Source organism: Amphiura filiformis, chromosome 11 (genome assembly GCF_039555335.1).
Source record: "Amphiura filiformis chromosome 11, Afil_fr2py, whole genome shotgun sequence".
Taxonomy (NCBI): Eukaryota; Metazoa; Echinodermata; class Ophiuroidea; order Amphilepidida; family Amphiuridae; genus Amphiura; species Amphiura filiformis.
Window position 1 is genome coordinate 46,343,938 of NC_092638.1, and position 22,871 is coordinate 46,366,808.

The 22,871-nt window shown below is 37.6% G+C and overlaps 1 protein-coding gene across 1 annotated transcript; it reads right to left on the reverse strand.

Moving 5' to 3' along the window:
• Nucleotides 1–8,997: 8,997 nt before the first annotated feature.
• On the reverse strand, nt 8,998–21,142 carry LOC140163726 (uncharacterized). Its single transcript, XM_072187042.1, has 10 exons — nt 21,097–21,142; nt 18,934–19,126; nt 17,244–17,509; nt 15,532–15,680; nt 13,644–13,806; nt 12,836–12,949; nt 12,062–12,166; nt 10,385–10,711; nt 9,958–10,074; nt 8,998–9,433 (listed from the first exon to the last, which is right to left on the reverse strand). The coding sequence occupies exons 1-10, from the start codon at nt 21,140–21,142 to the stop codon at nt 9,024–9,026; spliced, it is 1,890 nt and encodes a 629-aa protein (XP_072043143.1). The 3' UTR covers nt 8,998–9,023.
• Nucleotides 21,143–22,871: the final 1,729 nt, after the last annotated feature.

Here is a 22,871-nt window from a genome sequence, read left to right on the forward strand (position 1 = left end):
ACACGATAAGAGGAATCGGGAAGCACTGTAACAAAACTTGGCAAGTGGTGGCAAGAAAGTTTCGCACCACGTACGTCGAAGTTCACTTTTCAAAGGGCGAACTATTGTTACGAAAACAAAACGGCTGATAAAAAGTCTACTAAATGACCTCAAAAGTTCAAGTCTTCTGTTTAAAAACAAAATGTCGAAATTGCGACAAGAACTTTTAGTGATTGTCACCCTTGCGAGTGAAAATACAGCTTATTTAACCAGTATCAACATGGTGTCATCGCACATATTTTCTTAACATATTGGACTAACTCCACAGCTATATGGTTTTTACAATATAACAGTAATGGAAAGAAAACTGAAATTGTTCGTCATTTTTCGGCACAAAAATGTTTGGCAAAAAATGACGTCACGGACATAAACAACAATCTCCTCATTAGCATATGGTCGCCATTCCTCCAGGTAGCTCGTCATGTGATTGGTCCTTTAGTTATCTAGTTTTTATTCTATATCGCTGTAAGAATTACCTATTAGGGATGGAGGGTATCCCAGTTTGACTAGTACATACGACAAGCGTCGAATAAACTCAGCCTCGATATCGATATTTACCACTGTAGATTTCGCAAACGTGATCATGTTACTTTCAACTTTTAATTGATATTAGTACAAATTGACTACAGATAACTGAGAAAAAGTAACCAGAAAGTGAGATAAATCGGGCTGTGACCATGACAGAGATTCGGCATACAGTACAGGACTTTGTAGCACTCATACAAATTTAGAAAATGCCGATGTTGGTGACGAGCTCTACGTTAATACCTCATCACTAAATTCAAGATCTTACACGTATAAAAAGTCGTGGGTGTTACAAATCTAAAAAAGGTCTTTACGCGTAAGATGATTGGTTGTTTGTGATTTCTTACTCTGTGATTCGTCAATTTAAGTTCGTTCTTACACGTGTACGATGCAACCTTACAGGTATAAGACGCAATCTTATGCGTATAAGATGCGACCTTACACGTTTGTCTTACACGTTTTTTGGACCACTTGGCCATTCATATTTGGGCATGATCGTAAATGGAGAAATAACCAAAATCTGCCCGGGGTGATTTTTTTCACAATTTGGATTTGTTGCGAATTTGTGATGTTATTAATGTTTAAAATATTGTCTGATAGTTTCAGATCGGAACATAACTGGCATCTTATATTTTTTGAGACATTTTTCAAGGTAATTCCTATTCTCAACAACATAGTCGTCAATAATATTTTTAAAGGCCGATATCTTAATTTCCAATTTTATAATACCATAACTTACGAACTCAATATCTTCGCTTAGGAATGTCCGATTTCATTGGAGAAAACGGCGTTGTGGATTAAAATATCTCTATGTTTAAGATATGTAAGAACCTCAAAATGGATAACCTGCCCAAAGGTGTCTGGTTTTGACATGGCACGTCACAAATTGGTTTGGGTTGAGTTCTCTTTATTGGCATCTTAGTGTTTGTATTGACCGTCTATCCATATTTTGGACACTAAGGTATTTCTGTCTGTACGTCTTCAATTGTTTATATGAATCTGTTCCTTCATACCTCACTGGATTAATCTCATACAGAACACGAGCTAACACGCTCATCTGAACCCGTTACAAGATCCTCTATGGATATCAGTCTTCTGACAAGTTTTTTCATTCCGCTGGTCCAGCGTTGCGGAACTGCCTCCCGTGTACCATCAGGGAGGCAACCTCGGTAGCAACATTCAGAAATTTTCTTTCGTCTCATTATTATCCTTTTTGACTTTTCATCGGACTTGTGTTCATATCTCTTGTTTTTGTAGTTTTACTTGGCGCTTTGATCTTTTTGTAAATAGCACTATTATAGCGCTTTATGTATTTCAAAAGTAACACCAAAATTTGCAGTTGATCAATGTCTTCGAATAAAAAATCATTCCTTATTAAATTTTATCCCGTATTTGAAATCAAAATATAGGCCCAATTATCAGAATTCTGAATATCCAAAATTTTTAGATACGAATCGGTTCTCCGTCAATTTTACAGTAGTATTTTCAATTGTGCATAATTATGCTTTATATGCTTTCTACGAGCAAGAATTATGGCCATTGGTGACAACTCTCTAGTCCGAAGGCTCCCTAGTCCGAAGGTTCCTTAGCCCGAAGGCATTCGCTAGTCCGAATTCTGAAAAAGGTTCGCTAGTCAGAATGTCGGGTTCTCTAGTCCGAGGGTTCGCTAATCTGTAGTCCGAATATAGAATAAGGCTCGCTAACCCTAAACCTTAACCCTAAACCCTAAACCCTAAACCCTAACCCTAACCCTAACCCAAACCCAAACCCTAACCCTTATTCTATATTCGGAATAGAGAACCTTCGGATTAGCGACTCTTCGGACTAGAGAGAAGTCACGATGGCCATTGACACATATAGATTACATATAGGCATAAAACGTAATGTGGCCTAGCGTCCCATATGCCTCCCATGTGTAAAATCATTTGAGAATATCATCCCTGAAAATAGTCTCTCATGGAGCATTTTTATAATTCACCCACTTTCATTCAATAGCAACACAGCAGTATTTTTAAAGGCAAAACATGAATTTTAAAAGTCGCAGTAAGTTGTATTGATTTGAATACAGCGAGAAGATAATGGCGGCGTTGTCAATGCCACAATGCTTGTGTTTAAAATTAAAGACAGAATTGAAAAAAACTAGTTTGCGTCTGACGTCATGGCATAGGTGCAGCTTGATTGGTTGCTGACTTGCGCAGTACGGCATTTTTGGTCTGGTTGACAGGACGTCATACGCAAACTGGTCTTTTTAATTCGGTCTTCAATTATAATTATCATTGATCGCTGTAAGTGCAAATTTTAAATTGGGCGAATATGGTATCAAAATGCGCATACACAAACCACTATTGTTTCTTTGTTAAATATTGTGAATACAGGGTGTCCCAGAAAAAATTACCGAGTGAATAAAATTGAACGTAAGTCGAGAAATAGACATAAGAATCAAAAAATTTAAAATGTAGCGCATAGCCTATTTTGTTGTGCATCACATACGAAAATTTGATTTGATTCGGTTGACTGGTTCCGAAGAAATAAACGATTACATAATGCGTGCATCAATGCAGTTCATTCCAAGTTTGATCAACAAGCGCTTTTTTCATACTCGCTCACTGCTTCCTAAAGTTTGTGTATCTCATTAAATTTAGTCCACATTATCTATCAAAATCCGACGGTGTTATGTCATTCATGCTTTCACTGAAGATGAATAACAGTTTGTCGGAGAAAACTTTGATTTCTGCAATTGGAAGCTCTCCGACTTTAATTCTTTAGGCTGTGCAAATACATTATATTCTAACTTTACATAGAACATTTGCGCCAGGAATGACAATGATCAAGTGCTTACAGCTTTGCGTGTGATCTTTGATACCATGCAACATTAATGTTGAAGTTTTAAAAGGTTTAAACTTTGCATTACAATTTCTTGGAAATATTCTTAAAACATTATTGAGTGTGAGAATTTTTTTAAGCCAGCTGGAATTCTTTATGCAATAATTTTTTATGCAACGAAAAATAATATTTACAAATTCTGAGCATCATCTTACATGCAAGCTTTCATTTTCAATATCGTGCACGTTTTTCAAATTTGAACAAAACCTAATTAAATGTTTTAAAAAAAACCATGTTATTTAAAAAGAACGAAAAGGATTTCATAGAACAAAATATAGAGCCCATTGACAGTTTAACCACTAGTGCGCATTGTGTTGAATGATCTTTCTTTCAAACTTGGAATGAAGTGAATTGACGCATGAGTTATGTAATCGCTCATTTCTTCGCGATCGGTCAACCTATTCCAGTAAAATTGGCGTATAAGATGCAGAATAAGATGGGCTACTTGCTTGTGTTTAGATTTTTGATTTCTGATATTCATTTCTCGACTTACGTTCAAATTCATGTGCCCGGTAATTTTTTCTGGGACACCCTGTACAATGAATAGTTCTGAAGCTATACACGTATTTGTAACAGCTGCGTTTCTTTTGTGAAGACTACATACTTATACAGATATGGCTAGCTCTCAGTGCACGGGATCAGTGAAATTTAAATGATAGCTTTTTAGGGATAAGTTTACATCATTTTGGGACACCAGTAATACGGACAATCAATAAGCCGTTTATTATTTTGCTTTTTTCACATCAAAATACCAGTCATTTAATATTTTACTAAATGTGTTTATCTTAAACTACTATACTTAAAATACATCCCAAGTTCTTTGTGAATTTTGTTCACAACAAAATACCAGTAATTTAATATTTTACTAAATAATATTTACTTAATTATATTTTTAATTTATTGCATGGCGCGATGCTATTTAAGTTTTTTACGGCTGTATGAACACACCAGAGATTGCTGACTTGAGCTAGTAAACCAGGGCCAATCATTTCTTTGATTGATTAACACTGTCTTCATCTTCATCATCATCATTACCTGATACTAGCAACACCACCACACCAACAAAAATATTATCAGATCAATCAATTTACTCAATGTCTCCAGAGAAAATTAATACAAATATTTAAAATCATATTTTATTACAGTACAGCATAAATGATATAAAAGTCTTCGGTATATTTTGAAAATACATAATGTTGTATTTTATTGCAACTGCAAACACAACTGCTAGATTAAGCTGAAATGAAAATAAAATAGACTTTAAAAGTCTATTTTGAAAATATATATATTGTTATATTACCACTTTCTCTAATATTGTCTTGTGTCCATTTAGTCTAATATTGTTTGGTCCAATAACCTGTATGTCTACGAACAATGTAGTCTAATAACCATTTGGTCTATTATTTTTTAATAACCATTTGGTCTAATAATCGTTTGGTCTAATATCCTTTAGGTCCAATAATCGTATGGTCTAATAACCAGTTAGCCTAATACCATTACGTCTATTTGCCATGTCATCTAAAAATGTCATTTCGTGTACTTCTGGTTACGGGCTGTAAATATGTGCAATGAGTCAAGCATATGTAATGAGACGAGCACGTGTATAAATAAACGTACTACATGTATCAAATCTTATGCATTATTCCCGGAAACCCACTCAGGAGAATTATTATTGTTTATTATTGTTTATTAATATATTCAAAAAAAGTAGAAGACATGCGGTATGCCGGTATTGTATACCTGTCTCAAAAAAACCTGTGCAAGTGAAAAGCGCCCTCTTTGGCAATTAGAAAATACCGTTGTGACATGATGCTTACATAAACATCAAGGGCTTAGCCTTAGCTCTCAAATACCGTTTGTTCTGTTCAATTTGCTTGTTCCAATCTCGAGATATGTTTATTTAACAACGAAAGGGTAAAGTCCCAATTGTGCCACTTTTACTAGGGAAAAGAGCTGTACATGTAAATGATAGCCGATGTTGATGGGTCTAATGCACCCCCCCCCCCTCCTTGCGATCAACATCAGCGTACGTGCATTATTTTCATTGGCGGCGCCAGGATTTTTTTGGGGGGGTATTGAGGGGGCAAAGTGAATTTAAGGGGGGGGCAAATCAACATATTTTGCACAAAATTGCCGTATAAAGTGGAAATGTTCGTAATTTTGGGTTTTACAGGGGGCAACAGGGAGGTAAGACTTCCGATTGGGGGCATTTGCCCCCCTTTGGCGCCGCCACTGATTATTGTGTCTAATATCTCTCCCAACAAGTAATACGCGTTCATTAACCTATAAGTGTGCAATATTTGTTTGTCTTTTAACATGTCTTGAGTGACTAAGAGAACAGTATTTGCCATGATAAAATCATTGACATTTTACAGCAGAATGTGAAATAGTTATTTATCTTTTAATCTGTTTTAAATGGAAAAAGAGAATAATTATTCCTGCATCATGATAAAACAGTAAAAAATTTTGTATTGTATAATTGATGCATTCTTTTGATTTCACGAAGGAACTCTTGATAAACTTGATGCTGTCACTGATTTACATGTAAAGCCCTCTTCCCTAGTAAAAGTGGCACAATTGTGATTTTACCATTTCGTCGTTAGCTAAACATATCTCGAGATTAAAACAAGCAAATTGAACAGAACAAACAGCATTTGAGAGCTAAGACTACGCCCTTGACGTTGATGTAAGCATCGTGTCACAACGGTATTTTCTAATTGCCACAGAGGGCGTTTTTCACTTGCACAATTTTTTGAGACAGGCTGAATACTCAAGGGAAAGTGACATTTTACCGGGCTATTTGTCCTTTTTTCGGTCTTTTCCATGTTGATTTATATCATACTGCAGTTACTGTCCGTTTTCCTATACACAATACACAGTGCTCTCACCATTGACGCGTGACCCCTACAAATGATGTACGTTGTAAGAATGGGCACTTGCCTGGTTAACATCACTGTGTGAAAAATAACCAGTCAATATCTAAGGTATTCTCCAAACTTCTAGCAAATATATTTTTCTAACATGACCTAAAATTACAGCTAGGTTAGATGTTCAGAAATAGTCGCACTTTTGTAAAATATGAGTGAGGGCAAGGCATAGCTAGCCAACTCCCCGTGTTAATTGAATGGAGATTTGACCGAAAATATTGGTATCGGACCGCTCACTTCTGAAGGATGCCACAAAAAACGGTACAAGCTACATTTTAGGTATTCTCTGGCAATCATCATGATGAGTTTCTTTATATAGTATGCCGAAATTGGGTACTGTAGGTGATTGACAAAGGGTCGCACTTTTCTGATAAATAAGTGACAGTGAACATGAAATATCAGCGCCCATAAACCCAAGTTAGTAGCTAGTTAGTGGAGGCCGTCACGGGACTGATTATTGATTATTGAAGTGCCTTATTAATAGATACGCACGATTTAGGCAAGAAAAACAAACCGGGACACTTTTGGAGACATCATCATCATCATCATCATCATCATCATCATCATCATCATCATCATCATCATCATCATCATTGACATCATCATCATCATCACTTTCTACATTTTTTCTAAACAACATAGGGCCTACCGTTTTAATAAGATTTTTTTCTTGAAATGCATGTAACTATAATTATTGTTTAGAGCGTGATGAAATAAAACATCACGATTTTCATCACAAAACAAATATAATGCATAAGAAATCGTTTGTTTTAGAGCGTGATGATGAAATAAAACATCACGATTTTCATCCCGAAACAAAGTAATACATAAGAAATCAATTTTTCGAAATAAAACATCAACATTGTCATCACGAAACAAAGTAATACATGAGAAATCGTTTGTTTTAAAGCGTGATGAAATAAAACATCACGATTTTCATCACAAAACAAAGTAATAGGCCTACAAAGAAATATATTTTTCAAGAGTGATTGAATAAAACATCACGATTTTCATCACGGAACAAAGTAATACATAAGACATCGTTTGTTTGATTGCAATCAACCGCGACAGTTCGTCTCACACACATAACAATGCCCTGCGATCAAATAGGTTGATGACAACATTTGATTGAATGGACTGCACTGCGCCATGATTACGTGCACCGGTTCAAATCCTTTGTTTGGAGCCAATCAATAATTTCACGTACAGCCTCTATGCAAATTAGAGTTTACACACGCTGCAGCTGGGGTAATCGACCGAAGCTTGTTGCCGTTAGTGATCGAATGCATGAGCTTATTTGCTTTACTGAATCGATTTACTGGATTAATTTCCTGTTAACTGGGTTTAATGCCACAAAGGTCGAATCGCCTTTGCCATGGACCATGACTGCATCATGTATAATATAAGCTCATCATGCATCACCGGGGGTGCCACGGATGGCACATGAGTTACCTGCCATTCCAACATTAAAACAAAGTAGGTTGTCCTGTTTTTGTCATTTATATATGGAGCTATGTGTAAATACTGCATGTATATTTGTATAGTCTCCTGTTACACTGTTTATGAACCCCGAGAGCAGAGGCCCCTCCACAAGACTACAGTGACCCAGGACTATGTCCTCACACAGTATGTGTAGTAGCGTTATTGCACCTATGCAGCCTCACACGTGCTAGTAGATCAATCGGTTAGTAGACCAATTGGTTCGTATACTAAATGCTTGTTAGACCAAATGGTTTGTATACCAAATGGCTATTAGACCAAATGGCTATTAGACTTAAATGGTTATAGACCAGATACGTATTAGAACAAATGGTTATTGGTTTAAATGGTTTAAGACTTATTGGTTATTAGACTAAATGGTTCTTGGTCTAAATGGATAGGATCAAATGGTTATTGGACCAAATGATTATTGGACGTAATGGTGATAGACCTCACGGGTAAATGCATGTATACGAAATGGGTATTAGACGAAATGGTATTAGACCATGTGGCAAATCTCCGGAGGGGCACCATCCTTTATTCTTCTCCCACAACCCTAACTACGCCACCGCTTATTTTGGTTTAGAACACGTAGACATAAAAATATGCTTTAAAATTAAGGGGTGGTGCAATAATTATGTGTACCCCTGGGGGGGTGAATTCTCAAAATGGTCTGCCCAAAAACGCTTGCCCCCCCCCCCTTTAGCCATGCCAAAAAATTGTTGCCCCCCCCCCTTTCGACGTGCCAAAAAAACCTTTGCCCCCCCTTTTGACCTGCCAAAAATCCTTGCCCCCCCCCCCCTTACACATGCAAGATTTTGGGGAACCTGAATTTAAAACCTTAAATTGTCTTATCATATAATGCGAGCGCAGCGAGCAGGAAATTTTGCATATTTGAATGTGTTCCTAATGTTTAACTAGATGCCTTTTTAGGGCGTAATGTATAAACGGTACCCAAAATATCTGTGCCAAAAATTGCTTGCCCCCTTTCGACCTGCCAAAATCGCTTGACCCCCCCCTTTTGACCTGCCAAAAAATGCATGCCCCCCCTTCTGGCCTGCCAAAAAATCTTTGCCCCCCCTATAATTCACCCCCAGGGGTACACATAATTATTGCACCACCCCTAAACAAAATAGGGCACAGATCGACGAACCGACATATAGGCAGTCTTCAAGCGATTGAGAGATACACAAACGGCGTAGACAAACAAACCAAAAGAAGATAGAAAGAGATGACATCAAAACTACAATGGCTACCTTTAGGAATATAATCATAAAGCACCAGCCTCCAACTTGCCCATGGGGTCTGCGTGTAATAGATAATCTCTAGCGAGTTATCATCAGATATGTACTCATCAAAATTATCGTACAACTGTTTGTCAAAACTCATAAGTTCCCATGGTTGAGTCAAATTGACGTCATTGAATTCCACACGTACTTGATGACCTTCTGGTGCAGTCACTGTCACTCTACAGCCAAGACGTAAGCCGTAGACGTCACCAATGAACTTGTAGTAGAAGGAGGTCAGGTTATATGAGGAACCTTCTTCTAAGTAGATGTCTTCTGGTGCACAGGTGGCAACTGAGGAGAAAGACGAACAGTTTAACAATCGTCCTAAAAAGTACTACCAAAATGCACCCTCAAATATGTGATGCGATCAAGCAAAATCAGTCAGAACTCGGAAATATTAAATTTTCAGTTTCTTATAGGCTACTAAATAGCATTTACAAAGCTGCTTTTGCAGAAAGACCCATTGAAATTGGACAACCAGTTCCAAAGATATTAGCAATTAAAGTGTTTCCAAAACAAGAGGAAACAAAAGGAAATATTCGCTTTGTTTGGCTATATCTCAAAATCAATATTGCCGAGTTCCGACTGATTTTGCTTGATCGCTTCACATATGTCAGAACACTTTAACCCGAGACGAAAATACCCATTATAATTTTATACTCTCGGCCACTCGGTGGTTACGAAACCCAGAAAATGACCCAACTAAACGTCATACACATAAAGGCAAAGGATGTCCTTTCATGACTCTCATGTTTATGGTCATCGCAGACATGGCAGAGAGACAAGGAGCTACGTTCTTCCTTGTAAATCTTTACCTGGAGTAATGCAATTTCTTGCGAATCTGTCGTCAACGCACTCACAACTGTACCCATCTTCTTCATCGATGCACGTGCCATTAAATGCACAAGGCTTCCATTCACACTCGTTGACTCCTAGAAACACAATATGTTGAAGTCGCATTGTTAAGTCCATTATAATAACCATAAACGTCCCATGGTCCCAGGTTCAACTTTAAGATATAGTCAAAGATTAGTCACATGCATGTTGATTGGTATTTATAAAGATTATCACATATCTAACCAAAGCCTAAAAACATGAAAAAGGACAAAGGTAATATTTCTTTAACCTGTACTCTCACGCACCATGTAATGTACATGTTCAATTTGAAAAGGTTGCATTCAATGATATTAAAAAGGAGATAAGAACGATGAAAGGTGTCATATGCAAAGAGAATGGCCATACCTGATACGTCTATTGCACTAAGCTGTAACAAATATCCACGTAAAGCGGTATTTGAATCGGAGACCAAACGCATGGTAAGTGTTTCATTAACAGACGTGTAGTTGTCAGGTGGATTATTCCCTGTTAGCATGCCGTTGTCGATGAACAGGAAGTCCCAGCTAGGCTCCATCTCAAAATCTAAGAACTCTACCAGTACTTTGTATCCCTCCGGAACAGAAACCGTATAGTTACATATTTTACCGACGGGATAGTCTTGCGGGTAAAGTGGAGAGCTGAAAGCCAAAGATATTCCTGGTGTTAAGTCGATGGATGAAGGACCGCAGTCGACTGTGTGGAGAAAGAAGAGAAGAAAATTCACTGAACATATTGAAAGGACGGTACAGCCGGGAGGAACAGTGCATTTTTCCATTTGCATCTTAAGACGATTCCATATAGGTCCGTCCCTTTTTCTTGATATTGATTGCTAACCGGGGACAATCTGTTTATATACGTACCCTCACCTGGCAACCTGAAGACCTGGAACAATCATCAGTTTGACCAGTGTCCAGTGGCTATAATTGTTGGACATTGATACACATCTTCAATTGCTGTCAGTACTCCCTCAAAGTGAGCCGATGATATAATTGGCGGTATAATATGGTCCTTCGCAAATTATACACTAAATGGTACCAGCTCTCCTTCGAGCAAAGTGCCAGACAAAGACAATCAACACGGCCGAGGATAGTCGTGTACCGACGACCTGTAATGTACCAATGGTCCATAATTTCTGGGGCACCACCCACCTGGCAATGCCACTACACGAAAAACTATTTATTATATTGCACTAAATACAGTTGGTTTACGGCTAAAGATATAACACGCGCAGTATAATCCAAAACAGTGATGATTGGCAAGGGAATAGTGACAACATCAAGAGGATCGGATATCAATTTATTTAGCATCTGAGAAACGAGCTTTCATAATAATAAATTGACGGTACCAGTCGACATGGAGCTAGTACATGCCAATCACAGGGATCACAGGAAACAGATTCAGGAAGATCAATCAGATGTTGGGAGTTGGAGTACAATCCAATGGAGGATGGTCCTAGAGGATTTATAAATATATACATGACCTCGATTCTGGGACTGGATTCTATGGCGAGAACAGCTTTCAGAGTTACACAGCAAGTTGTTGCTAACAAGAAATTCAAAAAGTTTTTGACGTTGGGGAATTAATCCAGAGGCCATTATATTTCACCTGACATTCAATTGATAATACATCTAGCGTTCTAGCCATATCACGAATGGTTCTAGTCAAACATGAATGTCGGACAACCGCCATTCCACAGTCGGTGGCAGTAGCACGTTTGGGGAAAATACATAAGCCACCACCGCCCATCGAAAGTCGTAGCAACCACTTTGGCAGAATTGACAACACAGTAATGATGTGTGTTTACCTGCCTTGGTTAACTTTAACATTTAGCTTCAAATCCAAAACTGGGCACGGTCTTAAAGAACCGTCCATACAGATCATACCAGGAAGCAACCATACCCAGCCATGACATTTCAACAATTCAAGCCATAAATCTAGACGTTAAAATGATTCAAATTGAATTTACGAGTATACAACATGATATAACTTGATTTGATTTGCATGCAGTTTACGATGGTATGTGATCTTCAACTTTGTACCCACCTATTTCACACCTTTGTCCAGACGAACCATCACGACATAGACATAGGTAGCCATCTGGAGTATCCTGACAAGTTCCCCCATTTCGGCACGTGCCGTTAAAACAACCTGTTACAGAAACACAGAAAGGAGAGTTACAATGATAAACATAACAGGCTACGTTGTACTAATAAGGTACGGCACCCACGTGCTGCGTTTTGTTCTGTGAGTGTGTACCATTCTCAAAATAATCCCGAGAGTGTACGACAGGAGTGGCGTATATAATTATAATGTTGCGCCCTACAGTTTATTTGAATATTACAATACAATACAACTGAAATGTATAAAGCGCCTAAAACCAAAAAATGTACTAAGGCGTTGAAAAACACTTTAACCAAATAAAATTACAGGCCATAGGCAACATTTAACAAATGGCATTTCAAGAGTCTTTTGAAAATGAGAAGAGAGTTTGCATTTCTGATGTTTCGGCAGCCGGTTCCATTGACGAGGTGCGTAGCATGTAAAAACACGGTATGCAAATGTTCTATGGTGAGTTCTAGGTTCAAACAGTAACAGTAATATTACAGTTTCTGTCATAAATCTCAGCAAAAATCAACATAAATAACATACATTAAATGTTTAAATTGTATCAAAAACATGTCAACAATAATGTTTCTGTATGTCTTGTTTACGATCACTTCGTAGTTTACAAATATAGTTCAATTACACTTCATTTTTCTTTTTGAAAAATTCCTAACATAATCAAGTAAAGAAGATAATTATGATAAATAGTTTTACTAATGCAGTCGATTTCATCTCCTCCATCAGGGCAAGTGTTTCGACCGTCACAGAATTCTTCCTCAAGAATACACGTCATACCGTCATTACACATCATATCAGGTTCACTGCAATCTACAATAGTGGATACAAGGTATAAAATATCTTCATGCCGTACTTCTTCATCTTCATCTTCATCATCATCATCATCATCATCATCATCATCATCATCATCATCATCATCATCATCATATACACCGTTGTCTGTATACTACGTGTGGTGCTAAAACCAAAACGCTCTGTAATTATTTTTTATTATGTTTGCTACACGATGTTACAGAATAGTTTACAATAATTATGGTTTCAATTAGGAGCATGCGCAAAGGGCCGTCTCTTTTGTCAGCCAATAGGAAAATCTCACCCAATCTGGGGCATTAGGGATTTTTACATTATACCAACTTGACTTGGGGTATCGGTCCAGGGACTTTGAGACTTGGAAATTCAGACTTTGAACAAGAAATATGTAAAAGCCAGACCGTGATGAAAGTACTGGAGAAAGAAATAAGAGACTTTCCCGTGAAGGTCCTGGAGGCTATCCAGATCAAGAATCATTGAGACACAGGATTGGAACTATATAGATGTGGGACAACCTGATCAAACCCAGCGGCACCAGGGGCAGGAATTTCACGACATCGGTGACGTCATCTAGTATGACGTCATCTGAACAGGTTGGTCTCTAGCCGCTTTCAAGAAAAACATCAGAGCTAACAACATCAGCTGACCAGTAGTGTTGAATTTTAATTTCAATTTTTGGCTCTAATTTACATACCTTTAATGCGGTTAATGGTTTCATTAATATAGTCTCGCAGATAGGATATGCGATTGAAGTATGAATGCACTACTCCGCATTCACCCCACCTACTGTGAAGCTGACCAACTAAATACCAACGGGCATCTGTACCATAACACATCATAGGACCGCCAATATCGTCCTAAAGGGGTGACAAATTTTAAATGTTAACAAGAAACTAATCTTAACAAATGACATCAAAATAAAATAAATATATTACGGGATCATTCTGAATGATGATCAAGCGGTTGCGCAATGAACACTGTAGAAGCATTAGGCATATACGTGTAGTTGCACATGGGTTGCTATAGCTTAGTGGTTAGAGCTGGAGCATCTCTTCATGAACAGAGAAGACCCTCTAGCAGCAAAGTGCTTTTACCGATTATACACTGTAACGCTTGCCATAATGGCTCGCTTTCGTAGTCTGCATTTCCAATAAATTGGCCATAAATACATTAAGACAAGTCTTCCATATGCCCGTCTTATGAGAGATTGAAAACCATGGCCGGGTGCGGCCGCTATCTGGCCTTTTTAGGACGTGCATAGTCTTGATGGTATTAGGCTTTATATATCAATCCTACAATCCAGGAAAAAAATGGTTGGCACACTTGCACTAAACAATGGAAATGCGTGCCCTATTAAAATTGGGGAGGCGAGTGAAACATGCATGCAATATATGTGAAGTACAGACTCCCCCTATATCTCACCCTTCCCCACTCTCCATCTTTCAATGTTGGAGGGTCTCACGGACCTGTTGACAACATGGCTTGGTCCAACATTGAATTGGGGGAGCGGGGGCAGAGATATACCAAAAGACAGGCAAAGTGTGCCAACCTTTTTTTCGTGGATTAAAATACACGTACATCCTGTTGTCAGTTCTCTTAGTCTATATATCATGCCCCTACTTGACCGTTATATTCTCTTGGGATAGAGTCCATAGGGCCGGGCATGCAAGCTGGAACCCTATGACGAAAGTGCAAGTACCGTTCAAGGCATTTGACATAGGATCCTAGCCTTAAAATTGGATGTACTGTTGTCATATCCTCCTGATCCTCCTGAGCTTCTTTACCCGGAGGAATATATGATCTTGCAATCAATTCCCAACTACCGAACGTCTTGTTGTTTCTTGACAGCCATAACTTATAGGTAGCTCGTAGAGCCACTCTTGATATCTTCAACATAAACCAGGCAGTTGTTCACTTCTGCGTTTGTACTCGTACAAACAGCTCATCAATTCACGCATGTTAGGTGGAACGCACAGCAGCAGATAGGTGTATCCCATCATGCTCTGCAGTACCACAGTAGAACTGCACATGCCATAGAAAGTGTACACAAAATCCCTCACTTCAACTTTCAATTACTCGCTTATATCAGGGGAGTTAACACTTTTGTTTGAAAAAATATGATCTCCAAAGCTTTGTGAAACTATCCATAGCGCTCAATATCTAAACCGCTCTTACTTATGTTTTGCATGTATTTGCTATGGAGCAAGCAGATGCATGATGGGATACTCCCTTCAGCTGCTGTGGGTGGAACGTGATACCATTGAACAGCAAACTGGATCAAGTTGAGGACTACTGATCCATTCGCATTACCAAATCTAGCCAGGTCACGAATTTTGTAGCATTTTCCTTTCGCGTCAAGAAGAGTTTCCATACGGGCTTGAGTGTGTTCCACATATGTTGCGATGCCAGGTAAAACACTTTCTGCAAAGCTTGGCCTATGTATTCATTCTGCACCATAAAAGCCCTTAGAAAGCAGGCGATTGGCAAGCACTTGGAAAAACATCTTTCCACTGACAATAGTAAACGTAATGCTTAACATCTTTCCACTGACATTAGAGAACATGTAATACCAATAATCTTACCGAACATAGGTGTGGTTCCCCTTCGGTTCCTATACTTCCACATAGTTGAGTCTGGTGATAGGTACCACCAAAACTTTCTATGTCCACCATACAATCATCATCAGATCGAATTCCCGATTGAGCTTCTTGCAGAAACTGTGGATTCTCATCTTTAAATAATAACATTAATTCAATCAATATCAAATTTAAAATTGTATCTGAAAGTACCATGCATCCAGCAGCAACTAGGCCTACCCTTCTGTTGCTATTAAAACAAACAGAGAGATCAGTTGGTGTCAAGGGTTATGCCAGGGCTACGAAATCACCGGTATCGTGGTACCGGCGTTCCCAGAAAAAAATTCAGAGTCGCAGAAAAAAATCAAGACGGGAAAAATAATCTTTAATATCATTTTTCTGAAGCTCTGAAAATATTCTGTGAACACGATCACTCGTGAAATATTTTCTGCGAACTTTCTGCGACGATAACTGATAAATAAAACTAAACGCCAGTGACAGGAATGAATATAGCATAAGTAGGATTCGTTCCCCAGAAAAGCAGGTTTTTCATTGATTTGCCAAGGGAAATAATTTCTTTTGTTGCATATTGTTTTGGAAAAACTTCAACTGTTCACATCTTTGGAACTAAATTAATGTTCAATAACTAGGATTTTGGGTCCTAAAAAGGGGGGATCACAAAAAATTCAGTCCTTAATAGAGGGGGATCAAAAATATTCGAGGGTAAAATTCCGGAGTAAAATGTACAAGAAGGCATGTACATTCCAAAACTTTTGCACGCTCCGCGCGCACGAATGTTAAGTATTCAATTTTGTAATCTCAAGCTACAAATCAACAAAATGTGCGCACTTTACAATTTGGGTGTAACACTATGACTCCAATGAGTAATAACTCCAAACAGTTATTTTTAGCTAATGACATAGGGGTAGATCCGGGGTGGAGGGGTATAAATCCCCCAATATATTGTTAGGGATGGTCCATACAATCATCCCCACAAAATTGATGCCTGTATATGGGTTTCTAACCAAAATTAACCCCATATTTGGTCATTTTAAAATAAAAAGTGCCAATTTTTGTGCGCTTCGCGCAAATTAATTCTAAGACTGCGCTGGGGCTTTGCCCCTGGACCCCACCTGTTTAATAATTGTGTTCATACTCGCGCTCCGGCTCCACGCTCGCAGAAAATATTTCAAACAACAGTTCACGTTCCCAGAAAGGAAATTATTTTTCGCTGCCCTGCTCTGACATATCGGAAAAATTGCTCTAATTATTATTCATTTATTTATTATTGTAATAATGTTATCATTAATAATATTTAAATAATTAATTTATGTAATAAACATGTTTTTTGGATTTGTTTTTATTCTAGTAAAACTTTTTCAGTTATATTTTATACGCACAAAAACCAATTTTACTGAATTTTCCCGATAGGTCAGAGGGCAAAGTGTCCTAAAATTGCAAAAACTGTCCCACAATGCATTGCAAACTTCTAATGCCGATTTGGCTTATTATCTTTTGACAGGGATGTTCTGCTTGAGCTAAAGACATTTTTACCAAAAATTGGGACACATATCTAAGGATTGTTTTCTTAAAAATATAGATCCATCATTACTTCTCGCGGAAAAACTCTCACATCCCCGTATGCCTCGCATAATGTGAATACCTCCCCGATAATGAAGGAGAACATACGAATAAAAAGCCAGTGATATTAAACTTACGCAATGAGTTAATTTCACCCCAGCCAGCAATCCAACAGTTATCATAATCTTCCATTTCATTTTTCATACCAGACAGACATACAGGGCGGACATAATCAGTGATAGTCACAGGTGATTCTAGCTCTAATATCGCAACATCATTTTGTGTTCGGAAGATGTAGTCTGGATGAGTGACTGCTCTTCGAAAAGACACTTCTTGGCAATTTGGCGAAGAACCGTCTATTTCTGTGTCACCGAAGACAATTGCTGTAACATCATCTCGCATTCTAATAATAATAAGAAACAACATAAATAATTAATATATTTATATTTTATATTAAGACATTACGATGGTTACTGATACGTTAGAGAATATCGACCTTATCATTGACGTAGAAGATAGCAAATCAGTTACAAACAAACACCAGTAAGTTCATAGAGCCCAGTTCTGGCTGTATGTGATATCTTATGGCTTAAAATCTTCCTCAGAATCTCATTTGAACCGCACTCATATTAGAGTAGTATTCAGTTTGATAATTATAAAGTGACAAACCCATCTTGCCTAGATCTGCTGCTGAGCTCTAACCAGAATGATGAAATGGATAACTGTCAAAAATGACAGTATTTCAGTAGGATCTTTTGCTGAATTAGACCGGCATTTCGTCATAACAATTAATTTTTAAATACATATAAAATGCTAGAGTGAACAATAGCCCATGAGGAGTGAACAATAGCCCATGAGGAGTGACACAAGTCAAGAACTTATATAGGCACCTGGGCACTATAAAAGACAACCACACGGGCCAATCGGTGGTTCACAGCAGCTTAGGAACAACAAGAGTGAAGGGGTACAGTAACTTAAGCATCAAATTTTCTCGAATTTCTACATTTTGCATAATTGTAATGCCCAATGGTGTACTAAAATACCACGTGAAAGACTAAGCCTGAAGTGCTTTAATTACGATAAAATTAAAGTTTTTATATTAAATCCGGAGATGTCCGGTTTTATTCAGATTTCACCGATCGAGTGCTTGCTAACACGTCTCGTGAATGTCAGCCCATGTGTACATGTTTCATTGAATCAGTGACGAATAAATTGTGTGCATATCGCTATATGTCGTACGTCTCATATATACGTCCCAGCTGCGTGAAGCTCAGCGCAATAATACATGTAATACGATCGGCGAGCATTGTAGGCGCTGGAATGAAATAGCAATTTTCTTCGTTATACCTCATTTGTTTGGCTCGAAATTAAAAGGGGGGAAATCTGATCAGTAAAACTAACATTTAAATAGGAATCTATTCTTTATGCAAATTACACATTATTGCTTTAGTGCGCCACGCTGCTCCCTTTACCAATAATTGGTTGTTTTTTGGTCACTTGCAAGCGAAAAAAGCTATACTTCGCTACAGTGACTATTTGACTGAATGCACAAGAAGGTTCTTCCCTCGACCTTCGTAGCACCAAAATTTCCCCAAACATGCCAAACATAAATAATAGCAAAATAATTACCCATTTGGTATGTTTGCAATGCGAAAATATCTTTTCTCCACAACCCTCCCACATGCACCCACGATGTTTGCACACTCAACCCCCCCCCATCAAAGGTTGCAATTAAAAAAGGTGTTCAAACGTAAACATTGTTTCCTTGTACCGTTTTTTAGTTAAAATCTTTGGTAGTTAAAGGTACCGTATATCAAGTCGTTTTACCCGCATATATGTGGAGTCACTGCATGTTTTTCGTCAATAAGAACCACCATACACTCCCAATTTCTGAATCGAGGAACCATGCGACCAATCCAAGGCCAGGCTCCTTGTGCAGCATTACGGCCGTTATATAACCGCCTAAACCGGGTTTGAGGTCCGATTGCTGGTCGTGTACCACATGTTTCCGAGTTGATCTCTAAAAGTAAAATGTGATGCAATATGACCAATTGCGAGTAAAATGAGAAATATGTTTGGAAAGTATTGATACACCATAAGTAACATGACACCCACTTCTGTAGCATTTTACAGTTGCAAAGTTATATATACGAGGGTCGGTCAGTATGTAATAAGAGTCGACTTGTGACGCGCGCCATATATGGCTTGTTTTCATGGCATTTCTCAATGATCATAAACACTGTACCTTTGTCTTTCAAACAACACATGTAAAAATTATATCACACACATGATTACGTAACAGCATTAACATAAAATCAATGGTCTAGGGACACTGCCAAATCACGCAAAAAGGCGGGCCTTTTAAATTACAGCAAAGGCACGTTTTTAAAATGTCCGAGAACAGCAAAAGTACAAAGGGCTAGTTTTGGGCAGGAATAAACACTAGGTCTTCAGTTTGCTTTTGGTAAAATATGAGACTTGCCATTAAACTTGGGTGGAAATGGGACGTCTGGGAACTTCAACAACTTTAGGGCTTGAATGAAAGCAACATTATTCTGCAAAAATGGCGAAAATGAAAAAGCAGTTATTACAAATGACATTAATTATCTCAGACCATGCAGACTGGTCACGTATGAGAGCTGGTACTCAGTACGATGATAACTGGTGCAAATCAACAACAATCTGCGCATGCGTAGGTGGGATGACCTTTACAACATGCTGGAAATGCACAAAAATTGCAAAATTCCATGTAAATAGGGCCTAAAATATTACAAAATGCTATGAAAATTTATCTCTCTCTCTCTCTCTCTCTCTCTCTCTCTCTATCTATCTATCTATCCGTCTCTCTCTGCACCACTATTTTTTGTATAAATGTAACAATGGTAGAATAACAGTTATAATTTAATCACAGTTTCAAATATTTTCTAGGGAGACTCCCGTTTTAATGTTTGGGAATTAGTCAACAGAACTGGCAAAAAAAACCTTAAATTTCCAAGTTCCAAATGTTTATAGAAAGAAAAGCCTTGTTTTAGTCAAAAATAAAACATATTTGACCACGCATTTTAAACACACTAAAACCTTTACAGCCCAACCAAACATGGTTTAATTAACTGTAAGTATGTGTTCTATTACTGTTCCAAAAGGCAGCATTCTCCATACTTTAATTCCCGAGAAAATATAAAATATACAACAATACCTCATTTCAGCCTCTTATTTCCCTTAACAAAAACGACTCACTTTCAGCCAGTGATTGCAGACCATTGATTTTATGCTAATGCTGTTACGTAATCATGTGTGTGATAGGATTTTTACATGTGTTGTTTGAAAGACAAAGGTACAGTGTTTATGTGATCATTGAGAAATGCCATGAAAACAATCCATATGACGTCACAAGTCAACTCTTAATAAATACTGACCGACTCTCGTAGGATACATTTTTATGACACTGTGATATTACAAGCTGTATCAATATGATTGGTACCCATCAAGTTTTCACTGATAATGGATGAGTCTGACATATCAAAATTTAACACAAGATTTAATAATTTGTAGATTATTTGTATAATCCGATGTTGCCAGTTCATCAGGCAGCTTTTTGAATAAACGTCAAAATTGATGGGTATCAATCATTTTGATACAGCCAATACATAATGCGGAGAAATGAGTGCAAGCCAAAGTTACTACACACACTGAATATTCATAAGTCAATTAAAAACACTATAGCTACCAATTTATATGCCATAAAAACACTTTAAACTTGCACCATGTACTGGAAGTATTATTCTGAATTCCTCTCAAATTTGAAATGATTTACCTTAAAGGTATAAAAGAATCAGATTTGTGTGCAAATTGAATACATATTACACAAATTCCAATAGATTAAGAAAACGTTACTCCGAATTGAAGGACTATTCCGAACCCAACACAAGTGTGAAATTTTGTGGAATTGGGCGGGGAAAAGGTAATTAATTATAAGTATATTATACTCACCTGCGGAAATTACAGCGACTAATGATAAAATGATAAATAGAAACATTCTTATACATGTACATCAATACAAACTATCGGTCCACTTTCCCTATTCCAGTCCGCATTTAAACCAGATGACTTCTATGACCTCTACAAACCCCTGCGTGCTACGCATGACCAGCAACTGCCGTCGGCGGTTTAGTGTTAGGGATTGTTCAGAAATACTTTGGTGGTGGCTGCATGGAAAACAAATTTAATCCCCCATCTTCATGAACCTAAAACTTTTTGACCCCCCTCTTAATGGACCTAAAAACTTTTTTGACCCCCTCATATTAGGTACAAAACTATTTTGACCCCCCGTGCAGTGAAATTGTTCACATGTCATGAGTATAAAAGATGTGGAATTGTGGAAATATCTTTTCATTTTTCAAAGTAGCTCATAAGCATGTTTATCTGTTTATGCAACCCAGTATTCATAAACCATCCATTTATGATTGGAATCAGTAGCGGCGAGGGGTCGGAAACGAGGAAATTTTGTTCTGGTTTTACTGGAACTTTTTGCTGCGCGCGAAAAACTTCAATTTTAGACTACTAGTATTTTAGCCCCAAATGAAGGTGTGTTTTGACATTTGATGGGCCAGTGCACGCTAAGCGCAACATTTTTCTATTTTACCATATTTGGTCCCAAAACACGGTGCTTTTCGTGCTAAAAAAGAAGATGCACAGGGCACATGTGACATGTACCCCCATTCTCCCACCTCCGCCGCCTATGATTGAAATGCCACATGATTTAGTTGTAAAGAATATGAGTGATAATAATCTGTACTACATGAAACATTGTTGTAAAATGTCAACACTAAAGAAGAGCAAAGATATTGTACCTTTTTAGAGATTAAAAGAGCAGACCAGAAGAAACTGATACATATAGCTCAAAATTAAGTTATAAAAAAGACAATTTTTAACACTACTTATATCTCTGACAGTGGAGTATTGAACAATTGATCAAAATACATAAAGTACCTGATCAAATAATCTGCCATGTACTTTTGCTCTGGTTTTACTTGAACATTTGCTCGAAAATTTTTCAATTTTAGGCTATTTTGTACTTGCTTCAGGATTAATGTTCCTGAAGTTTTTATACCGTTTTTCTATGTTCCAAAAACTTTTTAACCCCCCTGTTCACACACCCAAAACTTTTTAACCCCCTTTCCCCCCTATTCAGAACTCCAACAATTTTATGACCCCTACATATTTTCCAGCCCCTACCAAGGTATTTCTGAACATTCCCTTAAGGGCGTACTACACCCATAAACTGGTTTGATTGGTCTAAATAAATATTTTTTCATTTATAGCTAGGCGATATATGCACGGATCATGTGAAATTAAAAAAAATATGAAAAAAAGAAGAAAAAAAGTGCTTTTAAACAATTGTAGTAAGTCAATTTTAGCCCTATATATATTTTGTTTACTGTATCCTAGTTACTCAGATGCGTGTTTCATAACAAACCATGATTTATTCTATTCAGCATGTTCAAGTAGGGTACATGAATAGAATACATTAAATCCTTTGTTATACTCTCTATAGAAAATCTAGTGGTGCATGCAAAATATATAAACACTTACACAATGGATGTATAGTCATTAGTCAATAATATTATAATGTGTTGAGGAGAAGAAAAGGCTATTAGGTCACCGTATGTCAGGTTATAGGTCAATTGGTTCAGGTCAAATTTAAGCATCAATTTTGAATACACATGTGAGAGTTTGTGATATCATAATGAGGAATAATTTTGATA